This window comes from Bemisia tabaci, chromosome 1 (assembly GCF_918797505.1).
Source record: "Bemisia tabaci chromosome 1, PGI_BMITA_v3".
In the NCBI taxonomy this organism is placed as follows: Eukaryota; Metazoa; Arthropoda; class Insecta; order Hemiptera; family Aleyrodidae; genus Bemisia; species Bemisia tabaci.
The window spans coordinates 24,447,741-24,462,044 of NC_092793.1; the positions used below are offsets into that span (position 1 = coordinate 24,447,741).

The window sequence follows — 14,304 nt, forward strand, 5'->3', positions numbered from 1 at the left end:
ATACACCCATACGCGATTTGATGACAGCTTAGAGATACAACTATTCGTGCTTATTGGATGCCCGTGTTGCATCTACAGAACTGTAGGCGCTATTGCGCGAGGCGTGAACTTGCAATACTCCGCACGAGGTGTCGCTCAGATTCGAGGGAAAATGTAAAAAAGAGGCCCAATTACGTCTCTCCTATTTTCGGTTGTATTGCTCACGTAACCCTTGAAGCACTGCTACATTTACTACAAAAAATAAAAACGAGAATATTACAATAGCACCACACAAACACAATATAGAGGTAGAGCGAGAAAATGGGCGCACGTTGATAACGGCGCAAAGATGCAACTATTCATGATTTTTGGATGCCCGTGTTGCATCCACAAAATTGAAGGCGCGATGGCGTGAGGCGTAAACTTGCAATGCTTCGCTCCATTCTGCCATTGAGGTGTCACTCAGATTCTGGACAAAATTCACATGAGCTCTGAAAAGCATAAAATTATACGGAAAATAGGGTTTAATAAGAAAAAAAAAGCAGTTGCGCTTTCAAGTTCGAAGGGCGATGATACGTCATGGCTCAAAGATAATTTGCAATTATGGATTTCTTGGCAACACATTCGGAAATGCTACTAAGATTTAGTGACTTAGTGCATCAATTTTTAAGAATCAAACCAACATAGTATAGGAATATGCATAAACATACAGAGGAAGAGTAAAAGTGGGAGACCCGAGGGAGCTGAATAGAAGAAGCAGAATAAGAAGAAGAGATAAAAGAAGGGAAATGAGAGATAGGAACAGAAGAGGAGGAGGGTGGAAAGAAGAAGAGGAGGAATATGAAAAGAAGGAGAGGAAGAAGACAGTAAAGAAAAGAAAAATAAATTGAATTATAAGAGGAATATGAGAATAAAGAGGAGAAAGAAGAAGGGTGCAAAATGCATGTAAAAAGTGTGTTGTACATTTTCTCCTGTTTACGTATTACAGTGGGAAGGGTAAAAGCACTGGTGTCGCGTTTAAAGAGGACCAGATATTCTGATACCACTAATCAAACTCTTGAGAGCGCATATTGCCTACCCTCTTAAATGAAGGAAAATTGAATGCAGAAAGCTGCACCATTGAACGAAATCTCTAATCCGTTTTCCTGATACATTACCCATCCTCACTCCACAGTTCAACTAGGAGAGTCATGCGAATCACTCATGGATTACTATGTCCAATCAGAATCAATGCTCGATCACAGACGCGACGCGACTTGCTGCTCCACAACAGTATCCGTATCCGATTGGATGTTAGATCCGTCGAAAATTTATGTACCTGGCTCTTAATTGGCGTTCCCTGCAGCATGGAGCAAGAAAATAAGTATTTGGAGAATAGATAAATAATAAATAGAGAATAGATAAATATAGAGAATAAATGAATATTTACCTACTTGGGCTATGCCTATAGGTCGAGAGGTTGAGAGGATCCGCGACATTGTCCAATCAGCGTCCACCAAAAACCACCACCTGCTACCAGTTTACCTGCCACTCTCTTCTGCTCTCCTGATACTCGTGCCATGAATTTCGAAATGCATGCAACTTCTCCGCACCGATGCTTGGTACCGTTGGGATGCGGATTTTTACTGCCGTGTTAAGAGAGAGCAACTTATTCTTTTTTATAATCTTTCATTAGAAAATGTCCATAAAGTCGTACAAAGTAAAATATTATTTAATTTATTTAATTATTGTTTTTTTCCTTGTCTAAGAAGACCTCATGATCAGTTACCTCCTCTTTTTCAAAACGCCTTCATTTACACTGAATGCAACACATCGTACACAAAAAATTCATCACATTTCAACAATAACATCACCATTGAACTTAACCTCAAAGTTTTGTTATGGTTAGTTCAGTTGTTTATGCCCGCTGCACTGTAAACTTCCAGTAACTTTTTAGTTGATTCTGTTTAATCCCTTGTTTAGTTATTACAGTTCTAAATTTTCATAACCCTGGTTTTATTGCGGTGCGTGAAAATGGTATCCTCGATCGACTTGACACATTCAATGTAAAATGTTAGTCAAGTGAGGTGTGAGGTTTTTCGCGTGTGAGAGGTAATGGTGTAGTACTTGTCACATCACAATGGATCAGAAGAAAGGGAAAACCAGCAAAACCAAACAAAATTCGAAGAACAAGAAAGCTGCCGAGCCAGAGCAGATTCCTGAAATTCTAGTTCCTGAGCCAGAGATTTTTACTGATTCTGAAGAGGAGGAAGAAGCAATCGTATCAGCTGCCTCCGTTGTCGCTTACGGTGAATGCATCGGAGTTGAAAATATCAATGAAGAAATTGCCGCCAGTTTAGCAGAAGATGTGACTTATAGATTGAGAGAAGTCATTCGGGTACGTATGTCAACATCTATCTTGTGATTACTCAGGTCAGAATCTTGTTGTCAGTGTAGCGCGTTTTGTGCAATCGATTCAAGTATTTGTTTAATTGTTTTCTACACGACAAGAGAGGGAGTAGTTTTCTTCAGCTAGAACCTGATAAAAGTGGATGCATTGAAGCTGCTGTGGAGCCTATTCTTTCAGAGCATGGCATGACTCTAATCACTTGCATAGTATCCCCCTATCTCTTTCATCGTAATCTTAGTATTACTTTAATTCAACTCTTTCAGCTATTAATTGTGGACGAAATTGATCCTCCTCTGGTCAGGATTTGAATTCAGTCAGAAAAAATATGTTAGCCTTTTAAAAATTATGTAGTGGTGAGAAAATTATACCCTGGTACATCCGCTCTGTTCAGAGTTTGGTGCTTAATTTCTGCAAATTTTATTTTTCTAGTAAATAATGTTACCAAACGTGCGTTACAAAACTGTTCCAAAAATACTTAGTTTTTTCACAGAAACGCTTGAATTTTGGAAATGTATCCGTAAGTTAACCTACGTATTAAAAAGACCCTTCGCTTCATCCTTTAAAATTGTCTTTAAGAATGAAGCAAAGGGAAGTAATTCATAATTTAATCTCTTGAATCTAAAGGTTTCCAAAGCCAATCCAAATAAATGTTTCAAATTTTCAAAATAAGATTTATTATGAGTATGAAAGAAAGAAAGAGGGGGAAATGTGGGGGATTGAAATCAAGATAAAAAACTTCAAAATTTTGAAACCTTATGTATAATCATGGAAGTTTCAATAGATCCAGCTTGAAATTTTTTTTTTTTTTAAATGGGTTATAGTTCCAAATCCCTGTATCTCATGTAAATGTGTACTCAAAACGTATTTTCTCTTTTCTCTCTAATTTATATGTTGCCCAGTGAATGTTTATTTCATTTCAATGTATCTTGCAATTCCTTCCTCATCACTTTATCTTTTCTTTACTATTGCAGAACTGTGCGATCTTATTAAAGAACACGAAGCAGAAGAAACTATTGGTCAGCCATCTTAACGATGTATTGGAAGTATATGAAGCTCCCCCTCTTTATGGACATGCTTACTTTCATGAATCCAACTTCATTTATGTTCCTGCTGCAGGAGTGTTTGTACCACAAGAGCACACCGTCAGTCTAGTTCCTCTCGCCACCTCTAAAACTCCAATTTCTCAGCCTAAAGAACCATCCATAGAAGGTATATTTTCGCCCCTAAGAAAAGAATTGATTAATAAATTTATTTAGGTACCTAAATAATATAAAGATCCAAGAAATAGAGCAATGTATTTGCTCAAGGTGTGACTGATTAAGCAATGAGGGGTGTTATGTGCATATTGTCTGTTTTAAGTTTTGAAATAAATTTTTATTTATTTTGCTCCAATACATTATATGTGATGCTCCTGGGGAAAAGAGGACTTATGATGAGTCGCCAATTATTCAAGAGAGGAACAAAACAAGATATTGATCAAAATACTAGATTTTCAGTTTTTGATGCCAATTGATTTCTACATATCTTAAGAGCATGTCGTTAACCTTTTAAGTCATAATTTAAGCATTCGTAACAATGTTGGAAGCGTTTTTAGTGAAGAGGCTGAAGACCATCAACAGTGCGAGGACTCTGTCTTAATTCACATCAGTAACCAGAGCTTGTAAATGTGATTTTTAGAGTTGTCAGTCACATACTAAATGTAGATGAGCGTTTTAAATATATATCCCTATGATTAATCTATTTGCAAAAGCCAGGCTGTGAGCCTTTTAGAACCTTGCAATATGGTTGAAAAAATGAGACTTCTACTTTTTATCACCTCCCTCGTATTGTTTCAGTAAGTCATTGCATACTTAACCAGTCCATTAACTTTTTTAGGCTCATGGATCCAACCTGAGACGTCCAAAAAGATTAGCGAAGTAGAATTAACTTCTGATTCGGAAGAAATGTGTGAAAAGTCACCGCCATTGGTGGCAGATGTTGGGCATGAACCGTTCATTGTGAAAAATGAGGAGAAATTCTCGGCGCGCAGCGAATCTCGCCTACCTCCTCATGCTCAAAAATACTGCATTCATGTAGCAAAGGTCATCCTGAAATGTCACGAGCCTCATCTGGATGTAAGTTTTATCATTGCCAGCTGTAGTGGAAGTTTCTGCTCTGCGAAAGACTTGTTTTCATTTTTGCAAAGTTTTCCTTAACCAAAATAAATGTAGAGCTTTTCTTAAAGGTTGAGATGTTGCATGTTCTTCTGCTTGCAATGACGGTGAACAAGTTTTTTTTTCCGCATGAGAATGTATGTGAGAAAATCGCATCCGTTCAGTTCCAAAAAGATCAATACTGTAGATGCAATTTTCCTTCAACATTATTACTAATTTAACACGTAATTTTTTTGTTTTCAAAGCCTACTCGTCCCATGTTGTTGTAAGGAGTTCTCCGGATTTGAAAATTATTTTTGAAAAATCTTTCTCAATTCTTCTTAAACAAATCAATATACCAATCATGAGTGGTGGTAGCCACATATATGTCTCCTCTCACTCGTTCAGAGTCGACACCAAATAAATTTATGCAGTGTTAGAGTGCAACAGAGGATCCTTCATCTTGATTCTTGCATTTACCTTCAATGCTTAACTTATAACAGCTGACCTTCTGTCACATTTTAAAAGTGCATACACTTCTTTGGTGCAGACTCTTAGATATTTTTTGTTGTCAAAATCTCGGGGTTATGTAGCAGCATTCTAACAGTATACCATTTTAAGACCTTGGGACATTTTAAGTTCTCCATTTTTTGTCTCTATCTCTGCATTTTAAATTTTAGGTTGTGATCAAAGACATTCGCAAAAACCCTCGTGTGAGTGCCGTGTCCCCATATCTTCTGAACCTGGTGACTTTATCTGTGAACGCGCTAGACCGTCGAGCAACTCTGACTTACGCTTTGTTGAGGGTGGTTGAAGCCCTTGTTCAGAATCCTTATGTAAATCCCAGTTACTCCCACTCGGTATGAATTTCATTAACAGAATTCCGAATGTGCTGTCAAATGTTTCTGTGTTAGATGCTCTGAAAATTACTCTCATTTTAGTCCATCAGTCATATATACCTAGATTATTTCATCAAATGGGATGATTACAATGCATGCAGGAAAGTTTTCATTTGGATTTTGATAATTTCTCAAACTTTAATATTGGATTTTTCAAATGACTCTTTTCAAGCTTGTGTAAAAAAAAATATTTTCCTTGTTTGGTAGATTTTGATCATGATTCAAAAATTAACAAAAAGTCATTTTTGACCAAAATTTTCAAAATTTGAATATTTGTAGTAGTAATAGTTTCATTTGCACCTCCTCCCTCCCCTTCCACGTTTGAAAAGAGACTTAGTATTTTTAAAAAAAAACCCAATGAACGGAAAAAGTAGCTCAGCATAAAGTATCCCCGGAATAATACTTCATTTGTTTTTATCTTTTTCTTCCAGGTGAAACGAGCTGTAAATGCTTTGCTCGTAATTGCTATTGAACCTAATATCATGCCCAACTGTGATGATCTAATTTTAAGGAAGAGAGCCTCTCTACTGTTAAGAAATGTAAGATTAGTTTTTTTTTTGTTTTTCATTTTATTGACTTTGTCATAGCCATTTCAGAGGAGAACTGTGAAAGTACCCTTCGGTAACGACTGAAAAATGTAATGGAGATGGGTTACATTAATGTCTCCGTAATACAGTTTTAACTTTTGAACAGTGATTTTTCACGGCAATGGGACAAAGGTTGATTTTTTAGCTGAAGCGCAAGATTGTATAATCTCATCAGTGATGCTTTTGCAGCAATAAGTTCAAATTCGTGCATTACAGGTTGATGAAACCAGCGGCACTTTCCATGTTCTTCTAAGTGCAATCTATTTTTCAATTCAATATTCAATGTAAAAACTTGTTTTTGGAAAACCCATAGATGCACCTAATTTATTTGAAATTCTGTAAGTATTTATGATCGTTCTTTGACGTCGTCAATTGACACATACTCTGACCAAAAAAAAAATATCATAAGAAAAACGAGCCGAAACGTTCTAATCATATTATAACTGTACCTTAGTCTTGCTTGTTTTGGAAACGCAATCATGTCATTAAACTCTCATTTTATGCAATTTCAATAAATTTCTTCTTTGTGTAAATAAACTGTTTAAACTCTCATTCTTAAGGTTCTACAATCGTGGCTGGTTGATCTGAAGCAGCAGAACGACATTATAAAAATTTTGGAAGGAGTACTGTGTCCAAATATTTCTCTAGCTTCACACTATGGTGCCTTAATACTTCTGACCGTACTTGGTTACTGTACCAAAGTCTTCTTTTTCTATACAATTTTGAAAAGATATCTACCACTTTTGCTCGACATTGAAGCTAAAGCTGTATCAAACGATGCAATACAAGTCAACCATATAAAAGGAGCTCTACTGGTAAGTCCAAAAGTATGAAAATCACATCCCTCAGGATAAATTTATCAACTTGTTTCTTTTATTTTTTTCTTGTAGACCATGTGCAATGCTTTCAAAAATTGACACTAACAGTTCATTTCTTTCAAAATTTAAATCTTTGTCTCATTTCTGGTCAGAAAATTTGTCACTTTTAATCTTTTATACCTGGTACTTCAAACAGCATATCAATGGCTGAAGTGAAAAAATGCTTATTTCCAATAAGGACGTCACAAATCTCCACTCGTATTTTATCTTTTCCAAAAAGAAAATGTAAATTTAATGATAATTTCCCCTAACATTTTCTGTGATTTTCTGCACTCAAATCAAAACCATTACAGAAAATTTTACACAAATTTTAAAATGCTGCAATGAGGGTACACATTTTTTTACTCCAACCATCAAATTTAATGGTCAATAAAAAACAGATCTTTGTGCTGGAGAAACTGAAAACTATCTAAGATATGTATACAAATACTTCAGTGTATTGAATATTTTGGCACAATAGATCAGAACTTGCGCAAAAAGCTATCTGGAAAAAGGACCCACAACAGTTTAGATGTGCTCACTTCCTCAAGCAGCTGCTGTCTGATAAGATCGATGCAATGCGCTTTTGCTGTAAAAATGGATCTGATCAACACTTTACAGGCCCCTTTTTTTGAAGGAAGCTTTATGATTATGACAGTTTGACACCTTGAGCTACAAACTGATTGCGGTTTTTTCAGAGAAAGATCCGTTTTAAAGTTTTAATCTCTCTTGTTGAGGATTCATTTTCAAAATTTTCAGATTATATGCCCGCCAACAGCAAGCAAATGAACCAAGTAAAAGATAGGTGTTTTGTACTTCTGGTTTTTTGCATTACCAACATTTCATGAGTAAGTCCAACAACTCTAAATAAAGTTCTACGAGTTATGATTCAGATAGTCATTTATCCTAGCCTTTCAGTAAGGAGACTGAAAATTGCGTTTTGGTCATTTAAGAAAAATTTATTTTCTTTTTATTGTTTGGTGACATTGAATTAATTTTCTGATCTGTTGCAGTTAGCGGCCGAATCAATGTACCGCCAAGACTTAAATGCAGAGCTATCTGCTGAGGAATTAAAGTGCTGGAAAAAGATAGATGAAATCCTGTATGCTTATTTTGGCGACACCATTTGTTTAAGACGGCTCTATTGTCCATTAACGGCCATTCCAAGTGACCAGTCAGTTTTCCCAATCAACAAACCTTACCTTGATGGCGAACATCTACCTACAAAAGAATCAAAACCGACATCATCCTCAGATACATCTTTCTTCAAAGATGCAGTTACGCCAAGTTCCAAAATGCTTGCCCGCAGGTATAAACCTGTATCAACATTCCTGGCCCAATGGCCAATGAAGCGAAAAAACCATGTGCCAGAACGTATTTTTGAAAATTTCAAGAGGTTGAACCCATTCAGAAGCCAGTTTTATTTTAATTTTATTGGTTCTAGTCAAATCCCCTATGAAAGGATAAAGGCTCGAAAACTGTCTCTCTCACATCCAATTTTTAATCCTGCTAAACTCAGATCTAATAAAATTGTTGGTAAGGAAACGAGAAAAATCAAGTTTTGCACACCTACCTATAAGAAATCAAGTTGTGGAGATCTCTATATTAATATCTGAAAGATTTCTTATCCTCAATTTTAAGTTTGTGATAAAATGAAGGTATCAGAAGCGTTTACACAACTAACCACTGGACAAAGCGCGAATTTATGCATTTTGATAAATGTTTCTGCTTCAAAATTTCAAGGAAAACACGATTTGTTTAACGAAAATTACCAAAGTGAAGCTATAACCAAGGTATAAACACTTTTATTCTGCATTGATCACAAAAAATTAAATTTACCGCTCACAAAAAAACGAGTGTCCACTTAAAACAAATTTCGCTCTACAACAGTTTTGTCAGGTTCCTCATTCCTCAATAAGGAATGTTCCACCATGTATTCTTTGAAGTGAAAACAGCATGTAATAGCTAAGCCAAATCGCTGATATTGTGTTGTCATATTTTCATACTACAAAGACTGTCTTGGAGTAAATAATTACTTTTTATTAGGAGTTACTTTTAGTAATTTTTGTTGTACAAATCGTGTTTCCTGTGAAATTTTGATAAGTCATAATGCTTTAATTCATACTTTACCTACTGGTCGATTCATTAAGTTTTATTTCATTGTCATGAGGATCAAATTTTTTGACCAAGGCCTAGCTGGGTGGATGTTTTTAAATAGAATGTATTTAATTCACAGAAGCTTTTTTGGAAACTCAGATCCATCATCAGAATGATGAGAATATGATACAACAATAGAGTAAACCGAAAATTTAAAAGTTGTTTAAGTGATAACGAGTGGTCAGTACTAGTTGGTGATATGACAGCCTGGCAAATCTTGATGATCAGAGAATCTCTCATTTATCTCATTGACATTTCATAAAAACACTTGCAGTTAATCCTCGGTCAAAACATGTTCTCATTATTCGAAACTTAGTGCAGTATTGTGGATTTTGCCAAAAACAAGGAAGCTGTGTTTTCTCCCTGATTTACTTTTATTTTAAAAAAATTGACCAGAATATATTTTACTGATAGCAAAAATAAGAATAGTTTATCGTTCAGTCAAGACCAATCTACACAGGTCAGTTATTCTGGTGAGCAAGTTGCACGTTGGCAGTAGAAAGTCTAAATTCACAGTGACGGACCTGTGCGGATCGGTTTTGAATTCGGTGTGATCAGAAGGAGAAAATAAAATACATGTCTGAATAATTGAGTTACTGCCGCTTAAATTCCTCTTAATCAACTTAGATTTTATCTATGGAAATTTGCTTCCATCAGTATTACTCCCTCTGATTTGTTATTCATGATTTGCAATTAGAGGTAGAAATAAATTTTACTCTCAGAAAGTTCCAAGTAACTACTTTTGAACGAATGGCAAAAACCTGATTCAGATATGTATTAATACAAGTATTCTCAGGTCAATGATTGTTAAAACGTTTTACACTTCTAACTTAAATTTTTTTTTTTATTTGTTATTTATTTTTAAAGTTATCATTGCTACTCTTAGGGCATTGTCTCCATCTCACATTCAGGGGTCATTCATAAAATACGTAACTTATCGGGAGAGGAGGTCTGAGCCTGCTTTCCTGATGCTTCTAAGGAGAGGGGGGGTGGTGGTTCAGGGATGTGTTGTGTAACACGAATCCTTCGAAAATCTAAGATAAAAAAGCAACTTATGGTGGCCATTTTCCATCCAAAATTCACTACAAAATGCTAATCAAGTGAGGTTATGGCGATGGGAGAGGTTACAAAAATCCAATTTTCAGCGTTTCATATTTTATGAGCGGCTTCAGTCCCATGGCCGAGCTTAAATGGCTAATTTTAAAGCCTACCCTTTGTGAAAGGAATTAACAGCATTTATGAATAATAACGAAAATGCTAGACATTTTTTGGAACCTCCCAAAAAATTGTAGCCACCTCACATCACTTAGGTATGCATCTCTTTGTACAGTTGTCGTTACGCATCAATGTATTAAGTTATTTCCAACTTCCTTAAATAATAATTTTGATTTTTTTATGGCTGTATTATTCAATCTACCCTTTAAAACTGTTCGACATATCCTTAAACCGTTTGAGTCACAAGAGACAAGTGCTGTGCCTTAGTATGACATAGGCAATGAGAAATTAAATAAAATGTTAGGGTTTCTTTAGTTGGTATGAGTGAATAGATTTTATAGGAATCATCAGACATTACGTTATCTCTTCTGATCGCTTATTTTTTAGAGTAATTAGGCAACTCTTGCAAAATTTGCAATTTTGTACGTATATTCTTCATAATCTAGAGTGAATTTAATGAAAATTTGAAGGCGTTGAAGTCAAGTTCTGAGTTTAAAAATAAAAATGAGAGGAAATTAGGCATACGTAAAGTGCGGTAAAGCTGATTTCTCTAAAATTTGTCCAAGGACCATTTGAGATTAATTCTTTACCCCTGTATGACAAGAACAAATACCCTCCCTCCTTGCACTGAAACATAACATTCCCTCAAAGAAGTTCGTGAATACTGAGAGAAAAAGACCAGTCTTCTCTCGAAAATTGTCACAAATCTACAAGAAAGGAAGCTTTCTTTGTCTAAATGCCCTTGGCTCCCATTAATTCACAACAAATAGGTGCTATTCTTGTTATGTGAAAAGAGAGAGAAGGATTTGATGAGATAAGTATACAGTTTTGCTGAGGCAGTCATAATGAGGATACTTTATTAAATTTGGAAAAAAAAAGAAAAAAAAAAAAAAAAAAAAAAAAAAATAATAATACATGAATTCATGAAGAAAAATAAAAAAATTCCTCCTAACGAAAACAAAATAGCTACAAATGGTTCACAAATTCACTTATTCATGTAAAATTACAAATCTACATGATGGTTTTAATGACACATTTTGTAGAACACCAGCTTCCCCCTAAAAAAACCTCTCCACTTACAAAAAAAAAAAAAAATTGCAAAATGCACAACCCCAGAAACTTACAATACCATCATACCAACAAAACAACTTCAGACCTTTAAGCCCTCTTTGATCGCAAAACGAAGATGACAATTTTTTTTCCATTTCAGGCAGGTTAATGACATAAAAAATTATGAGATATGTAGTTAATTACAGGGGTAATATTTACAAATATACAATGCTTGAACAAAATCAAAGTATGTACACGAGCAGCAAGGGTAGCTGCATCACTGTCATTCTTTAGAGACCATATTCCTCATCAAATTATTGACAAACTTCTCAATCTTCTTAATGTCTTGCATTATCTGCGTCTTGTACTGCACACACTGAAACAGATAAGGAAAATTATTTTTTGGATGACAGACAGGGGGGATTTGCAATGCAAGTACAAAATTGAAAAGAGAAAAAAAATTGACAGGCAAGGCATGAAATCAAGCGTCATAATTAATGTATATTTTTCTCATTGAGACTGTATGAAAGTTTACAATGTATTACTTTATCAAAATTTCACATTGAATACAACGGATGTATCAAAGCAATACAAATCCACCCCAAAAATGAGAAAATCATACTTTTTGTTAACATCAATCCACATATTCTTGCTGTCATAAAACTGAAGTCTAGTTTAGTCAAATCGAGTATTAAACTAATTTTGGTATATTTAATGATGGACCAATAGGTCAGTGGCACCCATATTTTTAATTCACTTGCTGACAGTACAAAGTGAAATAAACTTCTAGGAATTATTCTGAGGTTTTTCTTCAAATTTAAATGGCAAAAAAAACCCATTTTGAATATGACAAAAATTTGACCCATTAGAAACAATATTTACGGTGGGCTTTGATGGCATAGCCAGGCAGAGGAAATGGTGTTTGCTAATTGGCTGGATTCAGCTTTAGGCATTGCTTTACTGTAATAAGATCATTTAATTCAAGTAAGTCGTTAAATTTAATGCTGAAATTATTTAATGCTGTATTATTATGAAGTAAGTTACTGTACCTAAAGGCTTTTCTTACTTTATTAGTACTCAGAAAAATTATACTTACAACTACATTGTCAGTTATTCTCAGGTCTAAACACTGTTCATTGTGGTTGTACTTCATTACATATCGAATCTGTAACATAGATTAGAGGTGAGGATTCTCCGTCATTATATTTTGTACTTAGGTAAATGGGTTAGGGTCACATAAAATGATACTCAGGGTCAGTCAGGAGTCTATTCATTTCAAAATTTGAATAGTACTTTCACTGTTCTAAAATGAGGAAAGCATATAATAAAGCGCAAAGCTTACGGATGTAGGAAAAAAACAGGATTGTGGAACCAGTTAGCCTTGCAAAATTTGTGGACACGGCTTGTGGACTCCAAGACTTTTTTCCTTGTAAAATCAAACTGCGGAGACTTTCCTAAGTACAAAAATGTTATGATTTGCGGAAGTTCTCAGCAAAAAAGTTGTAAGACTTTCAATATACCTCCTCCACAAGAAGTTAATTACCTGCACAGACCTAATGTCTCAATGCTAGAATCCTGATTCTAATGAGGAAACTGGTAAGTGACAAGGAATGTGTTTTTGCCGAGGCATATTGAGCAGCTCAGATCATAGACCATGCCAAAATTTTGCTGAAATGGGTTACGACTGAACCTTGATTCAGAAATCATATGCTGGATGAACATGTGGTTCAAATTAAGGACCAAACCACTACCAGTAAAATTGCTTCACAGTTGACTGTTTTACAGTATATGAACTAATTAAGAACCTTACCTTACCAGAACTATATCTTGACCAACTGATATACTGAACAATACTTACAGTTCTGTAAGTGGTAGGAATATTTGGTTCAACATATTGATGATGAAACTGCAAAAATGCGTATCTTGGTTGTGGTGTAGCAAAATCTCTGCTTCTCCTTTATTTTTTAGAGGGATCCTGAGACATCATTATGTACTGAAATTTTTGCCAAATATTCTTCGCGTTGAGAAGAAAAATCGGGGAAGTTTAGAAGAAACAATATTTCGTAGTCTTCCATGTGGAAAATGAAGTGTGGCAGGAAGTCTGCAACGCTGCAAACCGAGATACACATTTCAGCAGATTCACCATCGATATGGTTCCATGATTCCTATTTGGAATGAATGGCTGTGGCTGTAATGCTCTGTGGTCTGAATCATAGCCACACTGGGACAGGCACATTTCCTAACAGTCAAGCAGCGAACTATACTTCTTGCACTCCTAGATTGCTTTATTGGAGAATATAGATAAAAAAAAGGAATGCATTCCACAGAAAGATACATTATATGGAAATCAAGCCCCAGGGCACTCAATGTTTCATGGCTGAGTGATTGTCATTCAGGTGGGCAGGAGCACATTAAGTTTTTTAGGCGAGCCCCAACTCCCCTGCAACTCCTTTTTCCTACCATAGGTCTAGATTTTAATCTACAGTTGTGCCACTCAGTTTTAGTTCTGGACGTGAAGTTCCACGAACTAGCCCGATGAGGACTTATTGAGGGCTGCTGGATCCAAACCTTCGCCATAAGAAAACTGCAAGCTAACCGCAACAGAATATTTCTGTTGGGACAAGAAAGAAGCTTCCTTAAAGGAAAAATCGGAAATATTTGACATACTAAGAGATCAAAATCGAAAATTTATGCTCAGACATAAATTTACCAGCGCTAAGTTGAACAATATGACAGAATGAAGGTAGGACAGAAACATGCTGTCGGAGTGTTAGAGGAGAGAGTTGCTTACTTTCATTGGATTCCTGAGGTATAAACTAGAGGCTGTTTTTTCAAATTCGTCCCACGTCTTTGTGTACACCATTTTGACTAATAAACAGTCGCTTCACCGACTATAATGATACTTTGTAATTATTATGAAGTAAAATTCACGGAGGAGATCTACATTCGACACATGGTTTGTTTACAAGTTTATCCATTATCAGTCGGATGACGTTGAAGATAGATGGTGAAAAGTCGGGTGGTAATCAGTAGCAACGG

At 35.5% G+C, this 14,304-nt stretch overlaps 2 protein-coding genes across 2 annotated transcripts; one reads left to right on the forward strand and one right to left on the reverse strand.

Moving 5' to 3' along the window:
- Nucleotides 1-1,855: 1,855 nt before the first annotated feature.
- LOC109041152 (TAF6-like RNA polymerase II p300/CBP-associated factor-associated factor 65 kDa subunit 6L) lies at nt 1,856-10,396 on the forward strand. Its single transcript, XM_019057363.2, has 7 exons — nt 1,856-2,356; nt 3,340-3,577; nt 4,244-4,482; nt 5,181-5,360; nt 5,831-5,938; nt 6,547-6,801; nt 7,857-10,396. The coding sequence occupies exons 1-7, from the start codon at nt 2,099-2,101 to the stop codon at nt 8,457-8,459; spliced, it is 1,881 nt and encodes a 626-aa protein (XP_018912908.2). The 5' UTR covers nt 1,856-2,098; the 3' UTR covers nt 8,460-10,396.
- A 703-nt stretch (nt 10,397-11,099) lies between these two features.
- Nucleotides 11,100-14,264, reverse strand: Srp9 (signal recognition particle 9). Its single transcript, XM_019057364.2, has 3 exons — nt 14,057-14,264; nt 12,362-12,430; nt 11,100-11,641 (listed from the first exon to the last, which is right to left on the reverse strand). Exons 1-3 carry the CDS (start codon nt 14,126-14,128, stop codon nt 11,549-11,551), a joined length of 234 nt encoding a protein of 77 aa, XP_018912909.1. The 5' UTR covers nt 14,129-14,264; the 3' UTR covers nt 11,100-11,548.
- Between the last annotated feature and the right edge of the window lie 40 nt (nt 14,265-14,304).

What these genes read in the sequence shown, in the direction of transcription:
- LOC109041152 (XM_019057363.2), top strand. Translation starts at nt 2,099, where the DNA reads ATGGATCAGAAGAAAGGGAAAACCAGCAAAACCAAACAAAATTCGAAG. An exon ending in TAAAGAACCATCCATAGAAG is followed by an intron (nt 3,578 to 4,243) that starts GTATATTTTCGC and finishes TAACTTTTTTAG; the next exon opens with GCTCATGGATCCAACCTGAG. An exon ending in ATCCCAGTTACTCCCACTCG is followed by an intron (nt 5,361 to 5,830) that starts GTATGAATTTCA and finishes TTTTTCTTCCAG; the next exon opens with GTGAAACGAGCTGTAAATGC.
- Srp9 (XM_019057364.2), bottom strand. Translation starts at nt 14,128, where the DNA reads ATGGTGTACACAAAGACGTGGGACGAATTTGAAAAAACAGCCTCTAGT. An exon ending in ACCTCAGGAATCCAATGAAA is followed by an intron (nt 12,431 to 14,056) that starts GTAAGCAACTCT and finishes TCTATGTTACAG; the next exon opens with ATTCGATATGTAATGAAGTA. An exon ending in GAATAACTGACAATGTAGTT is followed by an intron (nt 11,642 to 12,361) that starts GTAAGTATAATT and finishes TATCTGTTTCAG; the next exon opens with TGTGTGCAGTACAAGACGCA.